This window comes from Taeniopygia guttata, chromosome 1 (assembly GCF_048771995.1).
Source record: "Taeniopygia guttata chromosome 1, bTaeGut7.mat, whole genome shotgun sequence".
Classification (NCBI taxonomy): domain Eukaryota; kingdom Metazoa; phylum Chordata; class Aves; order Passeriformes; family Estrildidae; genus Taeniopygia; species Taeniopygia guttata.
Window position 1 is genome coordinate 30,293,509 of NC_133024.1, and position 18,519 is coordinate 30,312,027.

General features: G+C 41.1%; 1 protein-coding gene across 3 annotated transcripts in view; it reads right to left on the reverse strand.

Moving 5' to 3' along the window:
• Positions 1–16,055, reverse strand: part of LOC100224071 (ovostatin) — a 28,871-nt gene extending 12,816 nt beyond the window's left edge. For 2 of the 3 annotated variants that reach the window (XM_032747310.3, XM_041715019.2), the window contains exons 1-21: positions 15,927–16,054; positions 14,188–14,371; positions 13,369–13,525; positions 12,565–12,617; positions 12,052–12,072; positions 11,140–11,308; positions 10,395–10,479; positions 9,613–9,730; positions 8,877–8,997; positions 8,539–8,648; positions 7,538–7,696; positions 6,562–6,786; positions 6,292–6,349; positions 5,128–5,273; positions 4,614–4,757; positions 3,838–4,008; positions 3,154–3,274; positions 2,018–2,108; positions 1,142–1,370; positions 875–1,001; positions 131–252 (exon numbers count right to left, since the gene is read on the reverse strand). In XM_032747310.3, the coding sequence (XP_032603201.3) occupies positions 131–252; positions 875–1,001; positions 1,142–1,370; positions 2,018–2,108; positions 3,154–3,274; positions 3,838–4,008; positions 4,614–4,757; positions 5,128–5,273; positions 6,292–6,349; positions 6,562–6,786; positions 7,538–7,696; positions 8,539–8,648; positions 8,877–8,997; positions 9,613–9,730; positions 10,395–10,479; positions 11,140–11,308; positions 12,052–12,072; positions 12,565–12,617; positions 13,369–13,525; positions 14,188–14,371; positions 15,927–15,991 (2,676 nt within the window). In that variant the 5' untranslated portion in view covers positions 15,992–16,054. Of the gene's footprint in view, positions 1–130; positions 253–874; positions 1,002–1,141; positions 1,371–2,017; positions 2,109–3,153; positions 3,275–3,837; positions 4,009–4,613; positions 4,758–5,127; positions 5,274–6,291; positions 6,350–6,561; positions 6,787–7,537; positions 7,697–8,538; positions 8,649–8,876; positions 8,998–9,612; positions 9,731–10,394; positions 10,480–11,139; positions 11,309–12,051; positions 12,073–12,564; positions 12,618–13,368; positions 13,526–14,187; positions 14,372–15,926 lie in introns of all 3 variants that reach the window. The other variant, XM_072926454.1, reaches the window with a different exon arrangement.
• Between the last annotated feature and the right edge of the window lie 2,464 nt (positions 16,056–18,519).

Genomic DNA, 18,519 nt, shown 5'->3' on the forward strand with positions numbered 1-18,519 from the left:
ACAGGAGTACTCCCTCCTCACTGTACTGCACTCCCTCCCTCCCTCCCTCCCTCCCTATATCTTCTAACCCTCAGCCACAGGAATTCCAGTTTCCACCAGGCAGAAAGCACCTGCAGATTTCCAACCGTACCTCAACAAGTAGGGTTTGAAATAAGGTGTCCCTGTAAATGGTCTCCTCTTCTGGAGATGTGCTGTTTCCAATACCTCTGGTGTTCAGTTTGGCCCCAGCAGTAATCTCAAATTTCACCTCACCTGGAAAGACACCCACCAGCGAAGAAAATGAAGTTATCTTCAATGCCTACAACTACCCCTGGTTTTGACTGCCTCTTCTAGGCTGATGAACTGCTGAGAAATGTCTTTTCTTTAAAGACAGCTCAGTAAAACCAAATTTCATCAAAATTCCTTATCTGTTCGTAAGTGGAAAGGAGTGTTTGCCTGGGGCCATGGTATGAGGAATGAAAGAGGGGTCATCCTGGCCAAAAAACAGATATTCATTACCAATTTCCACCTCTTCTTAGCCTTGTATTGAGTTTTCTCTGGCCTAAGGCAGTGTTGCAATAGTTTAATTATAGCTCTTCTGCCTTTGTTAATATTTCAACTTTTGGAGCACTTACACATTCAATAATTAGCAACTGCTTTTAAAAAAAAGACAATGTGGACTTGAAGGCAGTGTGGATTAACACAGCTACAAAAATGGGAAGGAGTAGTGTCCTTATTGCCCATTGAGAATCCAGTTCAAAATTATTGGCAATTTTATTAGCAATTAATGGAGCTGTCCAGAAATGCCTGCTTGTGGATTATTGATGCTGCCCTAAAGGGTGGGAGTAGGAAGATCAAACAGGGATATATCAAGGCAATAGAAAGACAAGCTTACCAAGTTTTTGGGGGCTAACAGCCCAAATATATGTTTTTCTTTCATTGGCACACACCGTTGCTGTGTTACCCCCTGATGAAAGTATCTCTGCCTCATAGTCACTTGACTCTGCCAGTATGGTACTGATCTGAGACAAAGAAAGAAGGAGCAAGATTACAAATGAAAGAGAATGACCTTAAAATCAGGCTGCAGAGCAAAGAAGGCTGCTGCATTAGTATTTATTGTGTTTTGCACAGCACAGTACCCATACCCTCTGACTTGATATACCTGGACACACTCATTGAGGTAGTTGAAGACATTAGCTATGAAATTAATTCTTTCCCCTCGAGTGACAGAGTATGGCAGGGTGAGGTCCACAAAGAATGGTTGGAATGCTGTCAGGGAAACAGGTGAGGATATGCCAAACCCAGCATCATCCTGCACACAGAAAGCGCTGGCTTTCCATTCTGTGATGCTGTCAGGAATGGTGTAAGAGACATCAACCTCTCCTCTGGAACTTAAGAGAATAAGAAACACAGAATGAGAAATGATCTTAGGAATTTTTCAAGATAAATTATAGAATAGGTTTTCTGCTTGAGTTAGAACTTCTGTTTTCATCTCACTTTCTACAAGATACTTTTCCATATATTTAAAAAAACTGTCATAATGCTTGACGTAAAGATAAAGGTGCTGGTTAACTACATGTTAAAGCACTCAAATACTCAACTTTTTAAATTTAGAAATACCAATTGCTGAAAAACCAGAATGCCCAACTACACAGATTAGAATCAATAAATTTAGATTAATGTTCTGGAACAGCATCTGAAAGCATAGTTAAGATGGAAATATTATCATTGAGGATGCTGTGATAGCCTGAAAGAAAATAAAATAAACTGAGTTTTTTGCTGCTGAATTAAAAATTGGATGAAAAATAACAAGCTCCTTCTCTCTCCTTTAAAAATATGTTTAATTCACTCTTAGCCTCTATTTATTTCTCCCCACTAGAAAGACAGAGCACAGAATATTTGTCTGCAATTGTCATTGATCAAGATGAGAAAAGCATCTACAAAGCAAACATATGTTCCACGGTTCCTTCCCAGAGTCCATTTCAGCTAAATGAATCAACTCAAAAAGGAAGAAAGAAGTGAAGATAAACATACTTACTCTGTATTAACCAGTTCCCAAATCCAGGTCTCTGGGAAGTATTTCCGAACACTGCTGAAACCAGCACTTCCACCAACAATCCTTGACTCATCTAGAAGTGAGGATATAATTATAGGATAGTATTAGAGACATCATGTCAGACACGTTTCACACCACAAACGAACACTAAGTATCCTGTCTGAGCATTCTTGGATTTCCCATCCCCCCATATAACATTCCAAGAGATATGGGGATATTCAAAGAAACAATTTCTTATCTATTCTCTTTTCCCATGGGAAAATACTGGAAATATTAGCTATTTTACAAGACATTCCACTTCATTTCATACTGAAAGTTCTTGTCATTCAGTTTAAAAAGTGTGTTCTCTATTCTCTACAACTTGCTCTCTTTGATTTGCAAATGGGCACCAGCAGCCAGTATCATCATCAAGGCTTATAAATGCTTTACAATGACATAGAATCACAGAATCATTGAAAAAAATCTAGGTTGAGAGCAGCCCCTGTAATTCTCTCCAACTTCTTGAAGTAGGACTAACTTCCAAGTCAGATCAGGTTGCTCCTTGTGCAGCTCAGTTTTGAAACCCAGCAGTGATGGAGATTCCAAAACCTCCTGGAGATCCCCTTATAGTGTACAACAATTCTCATGAGGAAGAACCTTTTCCTAATGTTGAATAATACTTTACTTTGTGGCAAATTATGACTTCTACTTTTGCTCTTTTGCTGAGAAATCTGACTTGATGGAAAGAGAATCATAACTTTTGCTGATCTATAAAGGCCTTGGAGACTATGTGCTAAATGTGCCACATGCTGTGTGAACTCCTGACTTTTAAATATTTAACTAAATTATGATTTGATGAAAGATTCTGACCCAAAAACCCCTAAAAAGCCAATATCAATTTATAAAAGAAGCAGCATCACAGTGTTCCCTGTTTTGTTTTTTTTTTTTACATGCCCCTACACCTGAAACAAAATTGATTCTACTGCAAGGACTGCCAGAAGGAGATTATAGGATGCAAACTGGGACACACAGGCATATTTCCCAAAACCCCCCACTACACTGGCTGTTATTTTATACAGGTAACAGTTTAAAAGACCAGGTAGACTGAGACTGGAGGTACAGAATGAACCTTCTTTTACCTGTGGCCTTGAGATTGGCACCATAATAGTGAAGAGGTAAATTTTCCGTATCTGATCTCTCTTCATTGCACAGAACTGGTTTCCGTAGCACAGAGTTGGTGAACACTTTCAGACCCATATCCTAAATGGGAAAGAATTATCAAATCACTCAGGGCATTCGCTAGCTGCCAGTGCATATCACTAATCATCATTCCTCATTTCTCCCCTCTCTCATCTCAATTCATCCCGCTTTTTCAGCCTTGAACATTTCAGCTCTACCTCACCAGCCTCTGTGTATTTTTTATAGAGCAGTGACACCTCGTGTTCTGCAAAGAGCAGCAGTGATGAGTCTGATGTTGGCCTTATGTCTTAGGGTACAGGGCCAGTGGTGTTCAGTGTATAGGAACCAAGTGGTCTGTATCACAAACATAGATCTTTACAAGAAATGCCTGGAGTCATGAGCCAAGGCCATGGTCCTGCTTAGGAAATGTCTACTGAACCATGGGCAGTTAGCCAGGGATTTTCAGAGCTCCTGAGTAAGGGATGAAGAAAAAAATGCATAAATAGGGTGATCAGAGGCTTTAGGCAGTTTCAGGCATCAGCTGCCTTTTCTCAGCAGTAAGAACCACCACATGAGAAAGTTCAATGCTTATGTTGATGAATTCTTCTGGAATCATTCCCACTTAAAGAGCCTCCCACACATACCCTGAAAATCCTGTAGACATCTCCATCACGACTGACATTCACCGGTTCAAAGTACAAGCCATCAGAAAAGATAGTTTTGGATGGGGTACACGGCTGTGGCCTGCCATCTTCCAGGTTGAGCCCATTGTAGTAATAGCCATATAAATCACCCCTACTAAGCTGGTAGTACACCTGGAGGTGAGAGTGAGTAGTTTAAGCACAAGGAAGGTCTCAGACAGGTGCAAAATCACAGACACTCAAAGCATACTCAGGTGGTCCCTGAGCAATCCTGTAGACTTTGGTGAGTTTAACTAGTGGTTCCTACCTAGAGATGAATAAGCAATTTGGACTGAGCTGTACCCTCCTCCTTCTAAGTCACAATGGTTTTGTGGAGTGAACTTGAGCAGAAAGCATGGAGATATACTCTTGAGTTAAGCAAAGAGCAGATAAGTGTTACAAGACACTATCTGTCATTTACAGCTTTTGTTCTGGGCCCAAGGCCTATCTGAGCTGTAAAAATGCAATTTTGACATAATCACTCCCCAGTGAGGAAATGTGCTGTCAAGGATTTACATAAGCATATTTTTGGGATACGTGTTACACTGCCATGATTCCCAAAAGCAGCGCCGTGCTACCAATCTCTGTCTTTGAAACATACAATTGCCTTAGACCTTCCTTTACTCACAGAGGTCTGTTTCCAAAGGAAAAATAAAAATGCAGTTAGCAGCAGAGACATCACAGGTGGGAACTGGGTTGTTCCTAGCTCAAAAGAACACGGGACTGGAGATGGGACTTACACTCTCAGCGGATAATTCTTGCCCAGAGTGAAGAAGGACGCTCTGAATTGCTCGCAGGCCACAGTGGGAGTTGGCAGCAGCTTCCAGGTGGAGTCCAACTTTAGAGCCTGGGCGACCCTGCTTCTCAGAGAACTTGAGCTGGACCTGGAAATCAGTGAATCCAAGACAACCCCATGGAAATTAGGTGAATAGGATCTAAATCTCCCCTTCAACCCCTAAATCCCCTTAATTCTCCGTAGGACAAAGCTGTCCGCTAGATGGCCCTTCTGGATCAGTTTGTAAAAATCCACATAACCCCCTAGGCGCCCTTCTCTCTCCACCGTGGGGAGAGTTTTGCCTGAGCCTGAACCATACGTGCCAATTCCAGGGACGGCTTCTCATGATCCCAGACATTCCTGCACCTTTTCCGTTCCTAAATGCCATCCCCAGTGCAAGGCTCTTGATGAGATCATTTCCTCACCATTTTTCAGCAAACCCTGACAATACTCCTTAATAAGAAAGCAAAGTTTTCCACCTTGTTTTTGAAGCATATATCACCGTGTATGGGGGAGCTGTCAGCCACTATCTCTCCATCAGGATGCACCGTGTAGAGCAGCAGTCTGGCGTTGGGGCCAAGCTTCTCAGTGACAGTCAGAGTGATGGGGAATGTACCTCTGGAATCTGTGGAAGCAACATGAATCAGGAAAGGACAAGCCAGCAAAAGAGCTTACACAAACCTCAGCTTTGGTGGAAGGAACACATATTTATTAATAACCTATAAGCACCTTTAACACCCAGGGAACTGGACATTGGAAGACTCATCTCTCAGAGGCTGAGGGAGAGCTCCCATCAGGAAGATAACAGATACAAACTGGAGGATGCTGAGACCAGGGTGCTTTGCAGAGAGAGGTCTATGCTGGGAAGAAGTTAAACATGGAAACCTATGCACAATTGCTATGAGGAGAACATTACTCTGCCTTTCAGTCTCAAAACTAGAACCTCCTACACCAGATGAAATAAAGCAATATCCTGAGTTAAAGGAGAATTCTCTTAACATGAAAAAATAAGAAATTCTTCTCTACATGGATGAAAAATGCAAGTACATGGACAGGGTACTAAGCTTAAGACCAAAAATGAAACAAGTCTTATATAGGGAGAGAGGCTTAATTAAGTCACCTCTTTAAGTGGGCAAATAGACCAGGTTCTGCAAGAAAATGGTCTTTTAACAAAGAAAGAATGAAGGTCAGGGTCACTGTCATTTGTGGGTATTTGGAGACTTCTGAAAGGGCAATGAATTTCAAGAGTTGCCTGCTAAATATCCCTTTCTAATGGGACACCTATTGTTCCAAACTTTAAAATGTTTTATAATCCTAGTTGGCGGAGACTAGGATGTCACACAGTACCTGTGAGACCATAAACACTCCTTGGCATTATAAAATAATACAATAAAATAGATGAAGGTTGCATTCCATGTGTTTGATCACAACAAAATATATTTCTATTAACAAGATAAGATTGATTATGATACGAGGGCCTGTCTAGATGCTGCAACAAAAGAAAATGATTCTGTGAGCAGTAAGAGGTTATGGGATTTAGGAACCAGTACCTGATTTAGCCAAAGTTCTCTGCTTTCATCACTTGCAAAAATTACTATGCCCTGAAGTATGAAGTATGAGTGGTAACATGGTTTGGAACTTACCACCAGAAATGCTGACCTGCTTCAGGCCACTGAGAACAATTTTTCCTTGTGTCATCACCTGGGCATAGAAAAATCTCATTAAAGGGGATCAAAAGTACCTTCTCCCATCCACCATGAAATAATTGATTTTGAGTTGTGTTCTGAGAAGCCTTGAAGGCCATCAGGTTGAGCCGTGATCCATAACCACTGTCTTGTGCCAAGATTTCTGTCTTATATGGTGTTCGAGAGAAGGTGAAAAAAAGGTGATTTAGAGGTAACATTAGGACTTACTATATAGTAGAAATTTGTGTATGTGGGGTTTCTGTAGCCTTCTCTGTTCAGGACATAGTGAACATTGACTGTTCTCTGCTGGCCACAGCTGAGCTCCTCTGTCACTGGCTCAATTTTCAGAAAGCTGTTGGTCCGTGAGTAGAAACGCCGGACAATGAATGAGTCTTTGGGCTCATTATCAATCCTCCAGAAAAAGTCTGCACATTCATCTGGTGCCTGTTTGATCTATGAAATGGAAAACCATACATGTGGAGTCAACAGTGTGAAAAAAAAGAAAATGCAAGCCAGGTGAGAGGCAAAGGCTTCTTTTCTGTAAAATATTCTGTTGGGAAACTGATTTTGTGAGGCTGTTTAAGCCACGAACAAGAACCGGTATGAAAAATTTGTGTTTCACCAATGAAGAATAAGCAGCCTTCTGGACATCTTTAGGCAAGCAGATGCCTGTGGCACGTTGCAATAGGGAGGTTATTTCATGCTTTTTTCAAGCTTAGGACCAGTTGCATACATTCCTGGGACTTACACTGAATTAGAATGGCATTGTTCTAAATGACATACTTTTTCTCAGCTCTTTCCATCACACCGGAATAAAGGCATGGCAATACAAGAAGACCATGTGATGATAACAGGCATGAGTTTGTGCCAGCAGAAATGCAGGGAAGCAGTCAACAGCAGTAAAAGGTGCTGGCATGCACCAAGGCTAGATGGGAAAGGCAGTGCAGTCTCTGGGGAAGGTCCTCTAATACACAGAATAAAGATAACGAAGGTGAATGCAAAAAGAGCTTATAAAGGGGAGGAAAAAGCAGGGAGGGACTGAAGATCACTACAACCCAAAACCACAGCTGGAGTGCAGTGTGCCTCTTCTCAGGCACTGGTGTTTTCTTATACAAGTTTCACAGAGTTTGCAGGTATTCCTTCTAAACCATCTCTCCTATGAAGTATTTATCCCTGAATTAGATTGTAGCCTGTGTTTACTTACTGTCAGCTTCAAACTGGGATCGAAGAAGTTGGATGTGTCAATAGAAAAAGCAGCAACGCCATTTTTGTCTGTGGTATAGTTGGCCAGATATTCTCCATTGAGCTCCAGCAGGACGGTGCTGCTGGCAAGAGGTTCACCATCCGCGTTTGTCACAGTGATCTGAACACAATGAATACCCAAGGGATTCAGAAACAAAACCAAGAACAACAACAAAAGAAAAGCTCTGTGCACTAGAGGGTGGTCACCTAAACACTGAGGACAGTTGCAGGGAGTAGAAATCAAGAGTGAAATGTATTGAAGAGGCACATGCTTCCCAGTATATTCAGGGAGCGGGAGTTCTGTGACAGGAAAATTCCCATCAGTGGGAAATTCCCATCAGTGCAGAATAAGCTATGTGTCACAAAGGGAGGAGAAATATTTATTGAAGAACATTGATTAACACACCTAAAACAACCAGATGACTTCATGGCCACAAGCAGCCTGTGGAGCTCAGCAGAACCTTTTAACTCCTACATGTCTGTGCACACCCACAGTCTCCATTGCCTGTCAGGATGATGTACAGGTCATCATCCTTTTTGTGCCTGGTTTACCCTGCATGTGTAGGTTGCTAAGAAGTAGGAACGTGCTCCAACATCTACACTGCTGCAAGTAAACATCCCTGGGATTGCGTGATGCAACACAGGGTGTATTCTACCTTTAGTTTACACATAACCATTTCTGAAGAATTTTCTTGAAGACTCCTCTTCCCCACTCATATGACCTTCCACTTACTTTTTAGGCATCCTCTGACTATAGCAGAAAAGAGACCCTGACACACCAGGTGTGATACAATTCTCTTTTTTCTCTAGGGGTATCAAGAGAACTCTACAGTCAATGTTATGCAGCATTATCTTGGGAAGCTGACAGGACATTCAGGTGACAGCCATAAATGGGGCAACATGGAAATAATCGTGCTGGACCTCAGGGAGTTTGGGTCTAAATATATTCTCTCCTGTACCTACCTCACCATGGTAAGGAATTCCCCTCTTGTAATAGGAATCCATATTCCTGAACTGCACTTGGTCATTTCCTTGGTTGACTGAAACATAGTCATAGGCCTTCATCTGGATACCTGTGAGACACAGCCAGTACAAAGGAGGAGAAACAGAAATCAGACATGGGCAGAAAGCTGTTCCTTTTGATAAACTGTATGGAGTGGTGATGCTCTGGAGGGAGAGCTATGCAAAGAAAACCATAATTGCTGCCTGTTTGCCACACAGATGGTGATGCAGGGGATTCCTCTCAGGAAGATCCATGCATTAGCTTTAATCAGTTAATCCCAACATCCACTTGGTGTTACCTGTCCCATTTTCAGTGACGATGCTTTCTATGTTGAGGCTGGCATACATCCTGGCATAGCTGCGGTAAAGCTGGAATTTTTTGATGGAGATGACAGAGTTGAGGCAGCCATCCTTTCCCAGCTGAAATAGCAGCACAAAGGGGAAAACCCATTTTTCTCAAGGTTTTCAAAATTGCTCCTCATTATGTATTAGTGCATCTCTGAAGAGCTCCCTGCCTATCTTACATTTCTTGCTCCCCAGCTCCCATCCCAGATGACTGTTTCAATATTATTTACTCTAGCACCTGGAAACGTCTCTCCTTATCCCCTCTAGTCTTCTCTATGCTCATGCTCCTTCTTAAACCCATCTTGCATGATGCTTTTGCTCTGTGACCACAGCACATTGAGTCTGGGCTAGTGGACAAATTACTCATTCATTTAATATTGTGTCCTCAAAGACTCCCAGCAGAGTTCTGCTGATTAGATTTGGTACAAACACTGCCCCAGTGTTTCAGAAATTATTACAAGTTTACAGTTTCATAAGCTTCCCTCCTTCCTACTGATTCTTTCTGAGGGAAAATCAGTCTTTTAGTGAAGTCTTTCATCATTGCCTGTGAGATAGTGAGAAAAACCACACCTAGGAGATTGTCTCTCTGGTTAATTAATTTCCCTTGGAAATTAATGAAGCCACTGAATACTGTGCTACATGTTGGGTAGTAAAGCTGACAGGGAAGACAGAACTTGTTATGTATCATACCAGTCCAGTGACAGCTTCACAGGTTTTTTCCCGGTTTTGTACACACAGTGGACTGTAAAAGCGCTGCTGACACACATTAATTTGGGCATTCCCTTGCACTGGCTGGCCATAAGTGTACCTAGGAGAGGAAGAAACATGAGAATTCAATCATGTGGATTTAGCATGAGACCTGCAAAAGTTGCAGAGCAATGCAGACTCTAAATCCCTCTGCAGTATCCACAGGACAGACAGAAGAGCAGTTGGGAATTACTATCAGTCAGCCCTAGTAGAATTCCCTTCTGCTATTTTTTGGCTGTTTCTGCCATTTTGTAAAAAAAACCCTGCTTCACCATAGTTTTGGTGCAATCATTCTTTAAGGTCTGAAGCTGGAAAGCAGTGCTGGACTCAGGATATCATTCCCTGCAGCTTTTTCTCATTGGCACCTTACACAAGGCAGAACATACTGACCCTATTCACCCTTTTAGCTCCTGGCACTCCACACCTTGGCAGCACCACAGCCAGTAATTTTAATGATAGACGCTCATTTTCTGAGATAATAAAACACAACAGCTAGCAAGTAGGAAGTGCTTCATTTAGGTATGCACAAACTCTCCTGGTTTTAAATCTGTTATGTACCAGGAGAAGAGCTATCCTATTTTATATCACGAAAGTCATAGCTAAAGGAATTGCTCTAAGCCACATTCTGAGCCAGCAGCAGGATCTCTGCTTCCCAGCAGAGCCCACCATCCAATACCTATACCATTTGTTGACACAATTGTCCTGTCTTCAGCTCTGATACTTACGAGGCACAAACGTTCACCCTGACTTCTTCATCGAAGAAAGAAATTGTCTTTGGCCCAGTGGTTGTCACTTCAAATTTTGGCAGCACTGAGAATGTAACATGAATATGACTGATCAGCAATTGCATGCCATACACAGGTGTGTGTGTGTGTGTGTGTGTAAGACAGTAAAAAAAACCAAACACTTGGCAAAGACATTTTCACCAGCAAGGGAGAGGAAATGGATTAAAAAAGCACCTATCTAGGAACTGGCTGTAGTATATTACAATGGAAAAAATAACCTACCATGGTAAGATGAGTAACTTCTGTAAAATTGAATAATAATCAGACTAATATCTATAATAGTCACAGCAAAACCCATGGTAAAATCGCTTTAATCTCTTTTCTTACAGAAAAATGAGTAATGCCAATGTCTCAAATTAGTTAAGCCCTGGACAACAAAAGTTATTATGCAATCCAGTTGCAGTGAAGGAGAAAGGCAACAGATTAATGGAAATAACAAAATCAAATAGATTGCTGACACCACCTCTCGTCAACTTATCTTTTATTGCAGGTCACCAGCAATAATGACAACATAGCTGGGAAAGGCCTGTTTCTCATGCAGCAGTCCACCCAGCTCTCTCCATGCCTTTCTTTTCCAGGCATGATGTGGAGAATTCAAAGGACTAAAACTCTGCATTAGTAGTTTTTCTCTGACTTAGGCAGGGCCTCACTGCTAGCACAGGATAGTTTATGAGCCTTTACTTACCATATTCCTCCACTCTGAAGGACTGGTACTCTTTTTCACCTGACTTTGTCTCCACAGTAATTTTGTAGGACCCCAGAATAGGCTCTGGGATTAGTGGAAAGGAAAGCTGGACGATTCCGTGCTTCGATGTCACCTCCAGCCACTGGAAGATCTTGTTTTGCTCTGGATCCTGGAAGAAAGAGATGCAGCAAAACCTTATCACCACTTCTCGCCTTCTTTCAAGGCCTGTCTTCTAACATAATGGCTAAATGAGTCACAGGCTAAGAGTGCTTTGGGGTTGATGACATGTGCTCTGACTTTCCATCTCTGCTTGTGATTTAACAAACCTAAATTTATGTTTAACTGGAAATTAGCTACACTGACAGATGGCCTCAGATCATTCAGAAACAGCTCCTGAGTGGGACATAGGTTGCATGTGGGACACAGGCCTCCTATCTAGAACACTCGTAGCATAAATCATTCTGACTCAACTGCCTTTGTAAAGCAGGAATATTATGCTGGCCTCTTAGAAAGTGTGAAATGTGGTAGAAGATGATTCATTGTTAGCCCATCCCCATGAGAAAATGGCATTTCAGAAAGTCACTATTCTTATGCTTATGAATAAGAATGAGGCTCTTTCACAAGTTATTTGCTGTAGTCCTCCCAAGATATGCCTGGACAGAACACTCCTGTTTGAACTCTAATGAAAGGCAGAGCAGCAGCCCCATGACACCTCTGACTAACAGCTCCAGTTGTGCTTATTTCTTCTCCTCTGGTGCTGGTAGAGGATATTGCCACTGTTCAACCTCAAATCCATTGGCTTTAAATGGTGTGCTCTGGATGAGTCTCCCTCAGCTGTTGACTCTATGGGAAATGATGAAGTACAGTCTTCCCAAAAGAACTTGTTCTTTAAATTCATGTTGTATCTCTTACCTCAATGATGATTCTGGGATACTGGAGGAGGGAATAAAGGGAGAGGAAAAAAAAAATCATCAAAATGAAAATCTAACAGTGGAGGTTGATAAATACTAGAACACAAGGAAAACTGTGAAAAGCTTTTTCTGTTTAGATAAGACTGGGCCAGGGAAACAATTTACAACTCATGCCTGTAATTAAAAAGATAATTTTTAGAGGATAACCTGTTTGTAATTTTTTTTCTGAAAAAATATCCAGTCTTTTTATACATATCTGGGACTACAAAATCTGTGTGCTGTGAGAGATTTCCACAAGTGCTTTCAGAGCCTTGCCCTCTACAAAGGAAGGGAAATGACGGAGTGCGAAGGTAAGGAGTTACAGCAAAGATACAAAATACAAAAAATACAATATAGAAATAATACCAGGAAGCCTATTCCAGGCCCTTCTTATTCAATATCTAAGAGTGAGAGTCTCAGTGAAGACGTACCTCAAGAGGGTACTTGAAAAATTTTGCCTATAACTCACACTTACCGTCTCCTGTACCGGTCTGAACTGGGTGTCCAAAGTGACCACACGAAACATCACTGAAAAAAAAAAAACAGGACAAAAAAGGATTATAGAATCAAAGGTTGGAAGAAACCTCAAGAACTGTCTAGCCCAACCATCAACCTGGCACCAAGTGTCAGATCTCCAAGTGTCACATGCAGATGCCTCTGTCTTTTATTTCATTAGCAGTGATAAATAATTTTCAATACACAGCTTTGACCAGGCTTTGTTGGAAATCTAGAGTGCCCAGAGAACATGAAAGGATTATCTTAGCCAGTCAAAAAAGAAAACCAAAATTAATGTCAGCTGAAATATATTCAATTATTACCCACTTGGACTAAAGTATAATTATGCTGAAGAGATAGCTAACTCCACCACAGCTAGTACTGTCATTTAAATATTGTGATGGAATCAGCCCTTTGAAATAGATCAACAGGTAAGGAGAAAGAGTTGTTGACAGAAAATGAGGTGCTTGCTTCATTTTTATATTAACTTTATTAGCTCCAAACTTAATCTATTATTTTCTGAATTTTTAAGGATACTTTTTATGTGCCTCTCCTCAAGTAAACCTGACAGAACCAAAGATCCTGTAAAGTCAATTAACTAAGCACAAACACATGAATTCTACTACTTCATTGCACTGTTGTGAATTGGTTCTCTTTTTCAATAATTTTGATGATCTCAAATTCAGATGAGATTTTTATTCCACAAGAGTAAGTTTCTGTCATTCTTGACCCACCCTTTCACTCAATTTCTCACTTTTCTAGGTGACTCAAACCCTTCATCCACCTGTTTGTCCTGGCTTGTAGAGGGGTTTGTCCATCTGGACGAAGACAGCACCATCCACATTCTGAATTGCCACTGATCTTCTCTCAGCTAAGTCAACTGTGGCACCTCTGGCTGAGAAGGAAATGAATGCCAGGGGATCAGAAGTAGCAGGAGGAACCTGGAGAGGAGCAAAATCCCAGAGGAAAAGTGGTAAATGAGACATGCTGATGTTCCCAGATGCCCAGGGTTTTAGAGTAGTATACTGTCAGTTGAGTCATAAATAGCTTATGGAAAGTCATGAGAAGATCCACCTTTGTCAGTGAGATAATTTCTGGGAATTTCTGCTGTGGAAGGCCCATAATCTGTCATCAGGTAATAAGATTTGAAGCTGTGTACTGTCCTATGCACTTCCCTGCTTACATGCAGGTTGCCACAGCCATATATCTTTAATTTTGAAGTGTTTTCTGCTGATGCATTCTGGAAGACCTCACCTTGGGACTCTTTTTCTTGTGTGTACAGATTTGCAGCGTCATGGGAAAGGGAATAACTGGGATCCATATAGGACCTATCATCTTGCTTGATACTTCTACAGTTCCATAAGGAGCATGCAACTGTGATAACAATCTAAAATTTTGCTCTATTCACTGCGGGGATGGAGATTGAAAGTCTTTCTCTAGCTCCCTTCTACAATCCACAGGTCTCTTTCCTGTTTTTTCAGCCTTTACACCATTTATCTTACTTTAAACACTTTGTCTTCTTTCCCTCACTGATAAGGAGAGTTGCAATCATAATTATTTCCAGCTTCTATACCCTCTTCAGTAGTTTCAAAAGAGAAAATACCTGGAACTCGCTGCACTTGAAGAAGTCATTCTCTGTCACGGGTTCCTCAAAGAGAGTCCTCTGGACACTGCCATATTCCAGGACAATGCTCATGGACAGAGGCTCGCTGAGGTTGTGTAACTGCACACAAGCCGTCTGTGGAGCATCACTCCGCACAACCGATGGGACCAGCAGCACATACTGCCTGTAAGACCAATCACAAAATTCAGCCATGGAGGAAAGTCAGAGCAAACAGGAGAGGAAAATACCACCAAAGTGCCATAGGCGTGAAGGAAGACATGATCCAATACTTGCTCAAACCAATGGAAGGATTTCAATTTCTTTCAATGGATTTTAGATAATATGCTAAGGAAGTACAAATGTCAACTTTTTAATCCCTCACAATTCTTTCCGAGCTGAGGGACTGGCATCATTATGTGCAGTATCTTACCCAGCATGATACTGAACCTTTCCATTCCAGGTATTTACACAGCTCTAATTACTGAAGTGGCTAAAGCATAGCTGCTATTGTCCTCCCATGACCTAAGTGTGTACCTAAACTTCTGCAGCCTCCCATAAGGAGGAACAATATTTAGCTTCTTGTTGGGACCAATCACAAAAATACTAGTTAACAGTTGCAACAATCTTTAAATTTCTCATTCTCTGAATAGCTCCTGGATAAGAACTGACATGAGTTAATCCACTTCATGCATAAGAAATGATCTTGCCTTTCCATTTTGCAGAAAATTCTAGGGAATGTCCAAGCTAATCTGTATGCTCAGTTCTGTTTCCACGCTCCTGTTTCCATGCTTCTCCCTGTGTTGTTTTCTTTGTTTCTTTCTTCCATTGAAGTTTTTTACTTATACTTTTCTTCTCTATAAATAGGGCAGCCTTCCTTCCCTGGAGTACTCCTCTGAAAAACATTCCTTCATATTTGCTATGTTTCTCTAAAACTCTGTTGCTGTCCAGCAGTTTGCTGCCCAAACTACTCTTTCTAAATAACGTATGACAGAATTCACGAACTGGTTTTGTAGCACAACATGAATCACATAATCTTTCTTTCTAATCTTATCCTTTCCCTTTTTTTTCTCCCACAGCTTTGCCAGCTCATATTGCCTTTATTTTTATTTGCACTTGTCCAGTTCAGGGTGCATGAAATTCAAAGACCAAAATTAAAAGTACTAAAATTAACAGTGTATTAGACGAAGCTAAGCTGCCTTTTTTTGTGTTTTTCCTCTAGAATTTTTGAGAAGAGGGTTTAAGCTATAATATTGGTATATTTTTGAATACTGTGGCTGAAATCTTCCATTTATATAAACTCATGGAGACTGACAGTGCTAATGTGAATGCTAATTTTACTGGGTTTGTCATTTAGCATGGTCTTAGTCCCAGCCACGGCCTGGCCTCTAGCACCTCCCCATACAGAGTGCTCTCTCTGTGCTGCTGATGCTTATCAATCCTAATTATTAGTATTACTTGTTAGTCTAGTCCCGAGTCTCCTTGCCACTTTACCCATGCACATCACACTTCAGCTACTCAAGTTCCAGGTTTCTGTCATTCACACTAGATTTCACAGCAGTTTCATGATGGAGAGCACCATTCCAAACCATCCTTCAATGTCATCTACTTCCAAGTCAACACATTTAAGGATCTATGTCTCAAATATCCTGTTTCATATAGCATTGTCCCAGAAGAAATAAGATGGTGGGAAATACAATAAAATGTGTTATCATAAAGACACAGACTGTGTGACCACTTACGTTTCAGAAGACACGATGGGAAACCAGTTCAAGGACAGAATACCGAGAAGAAAGCTTGACCACATGTCTGTGCATGAAGAAAGACTGATCTCAAGCTGACAGCCTGTCCCTGGTTTTTAAATTGGCCTGAAATGGTGCTCCTCCTCCATGGCTTCAATCATAGTCGAACAAAAGATATTTACATAAAATTTACATACGTTCAATTGCCTCACTATTGTCTGTTCTCACACTCTGTGAACTCCCAAGCAATAGCTTTGGAAAGCTCTCATATTTCACATAGCTTTATGTGGTATTGCAAGTCAAACCAGTTCCTGCCTATATGATTGTTTCATTGAAGCTTACCTCTTTGATTATCGTGTCAATGGCTGAAGATTCCTTAATGTTTCAACTCGTTAGTATTTGCCACTCCTTATTCTGTACAGGTGTCCTGTAGACACATCACACAACAGAAATAATCTTAATGCACTACTTTTTCATGTCTGCATGGGAGCCAGGATAGGTAAAAATACACCAATACAGCTACAGCTGCATTCAGAATGGCACTAAAGCAAACTCCTAATGGTAATCTGGATTTCTTACTGTAGACACTAACATTTGCAAGGAATGATGCTGGCCAGTGGTCTACCATTTTTGCCAGAGGTCAGGAGAAGCATATTTCTAGGGAAAGCAATCTGATGGCATTACTTCATTTGTGCACTCATCTGTCTGTCAGTCTACCTTTTCCCCCTCATCCCTGCTCCCCCCATTAAATGACTTGTTAGTCTGTTGGTGAATTTTAGTAAATCTGAGAAGTTTCAGAGTAATTAACATATAGAATCACAAAATAATTTAGATAGAAAGGAACTTCCTGACATTATGTGCTCAAATCTCTCATTTTAAGCAGGGATAACTTCAAAGTGGTCATGTTTTAAGTATCTGGAGAAATGAAGAGTCCACACCATCTCTGGACATCTGCTCCCATGCTTAACCATCCATGTTGTCAACACTTATTTTCCTTAAATCAGAATTTCCCAAATTATAGCCTGCATCCATTTTTCTTGCCCTTTCAGTGTGCACCTCCAGGAAGAATCTGCCTCTTTCTTCTCTATTATCTCACTTTACATTGTGGAAGACTGAAATTATGTGCCCACGTAGCCTTTGTTTCTCTAGGATAACTTAAATTAGACTGTTTCCTTCTGTAAGTTTGTCCCAGTCCCTGATCATCCCAGACCTTCCACTGGACTCCTTCAGTCTGTCAATACCTTTCTTGTACTGGATGCAGAACTTCATTGTGGTCTCCCAACCACTGAACAGAGGGGAAGAACCAGTTTCCTTGATGTGTTGGCTAATTGCTTGATAATACTACCAAGGAAACAAAATAATCTACAGTAATTGGGGATTGGATTCATATCCTTGCATAGGAAATGGAAAAAAGAGCCAATCTGAAACAAAACAAGGTAGGCCAAGCAACAGCAGCCTCTAACGGCAGCCCTGGGGAAGTAACAGGCAATTTCCTTTCTACTTTGTCTTCTCAACCAAGCAGATGATGAATGGGAAGAGGAAGCTGAATATACTCCAGGAGAAACTAGGAACATGAAAAAGAGCTGGGGGCACTTAAAAAGGTGTTGAGTAATGTTGAGAGAGGGCATGAAGTTGTTTGAGGTAAAGAATATGAGGAGGAAATGAGGACTACTATAGTAATGTGGTGTAGAAATTGATGTGCATCTGTTAAAAGCCTGATTCTACCAATTTCAGCTTTGATGATAAGATATGTTCTTTCAAGCCTCTAGCTAATGATTCAGCCACACTTATTTACCATTAAATAATAAATATAATAATAAATTAAATTGCTCTTCCTATCAGCATAGCTGATGTTTAAAGCTACCTGTGCCTCACCAGGTTACCTACTAATCTTTCTTAAAACCCTTCTGATGACCAAGTTGGGACACAAAGGAAACTGCCCCAGATGCTGCTGGAGCTATGGGAGTGACTATTCCCACTGTGTTACTAGTGGGAAATGTGACACAAAGCTTCCCGGAATGATGTGGCCTCACAGTAACAATGCTGAGTGGCAGGTGTGTGGCGTGCAAAGAGGGCAGTCTACTATTAAAAGAAGCTGCTTGCATCAGTTGAAATGATGTCAGAAAACAGTTAACAGTATGCCATAGATATTTGCAGCTTTGGAATGCTTCAGACCCCATCTCTTACTTTAAACAGGTGCTAAGTAACAGGCAAAAAGAATTAAGGAGGGAGGAGGAAATAGTAAACAACCCCAGGGTCCTGGTGTAAATTGCTTCAGAAGCTCACCCTTTATTGAAGTGCAGTGTGTCTTTAGCAGGATGGTAAGAGGGCCTTCTTGTTAACAACCAAACATGAAAAAGAAAAAGTGTTGGAAAAACTGAAACCCTGGAAGAATCTATGTTCAGAACAATTGAAAAGCACCTGTTTCTCTGGAAACAATCCACTGAATTAATTACTTTAGTGAAATTACTGATTCCAGAGGACTTCTTTGTATTGTAGCAACATTGTGATAAGAACACATCAGTACTGAGGCATAATTCTTCAGGTTGCACGTAGGGAGGAAACTATTGCAGGTGTCTTTGGTAGAAAGGGA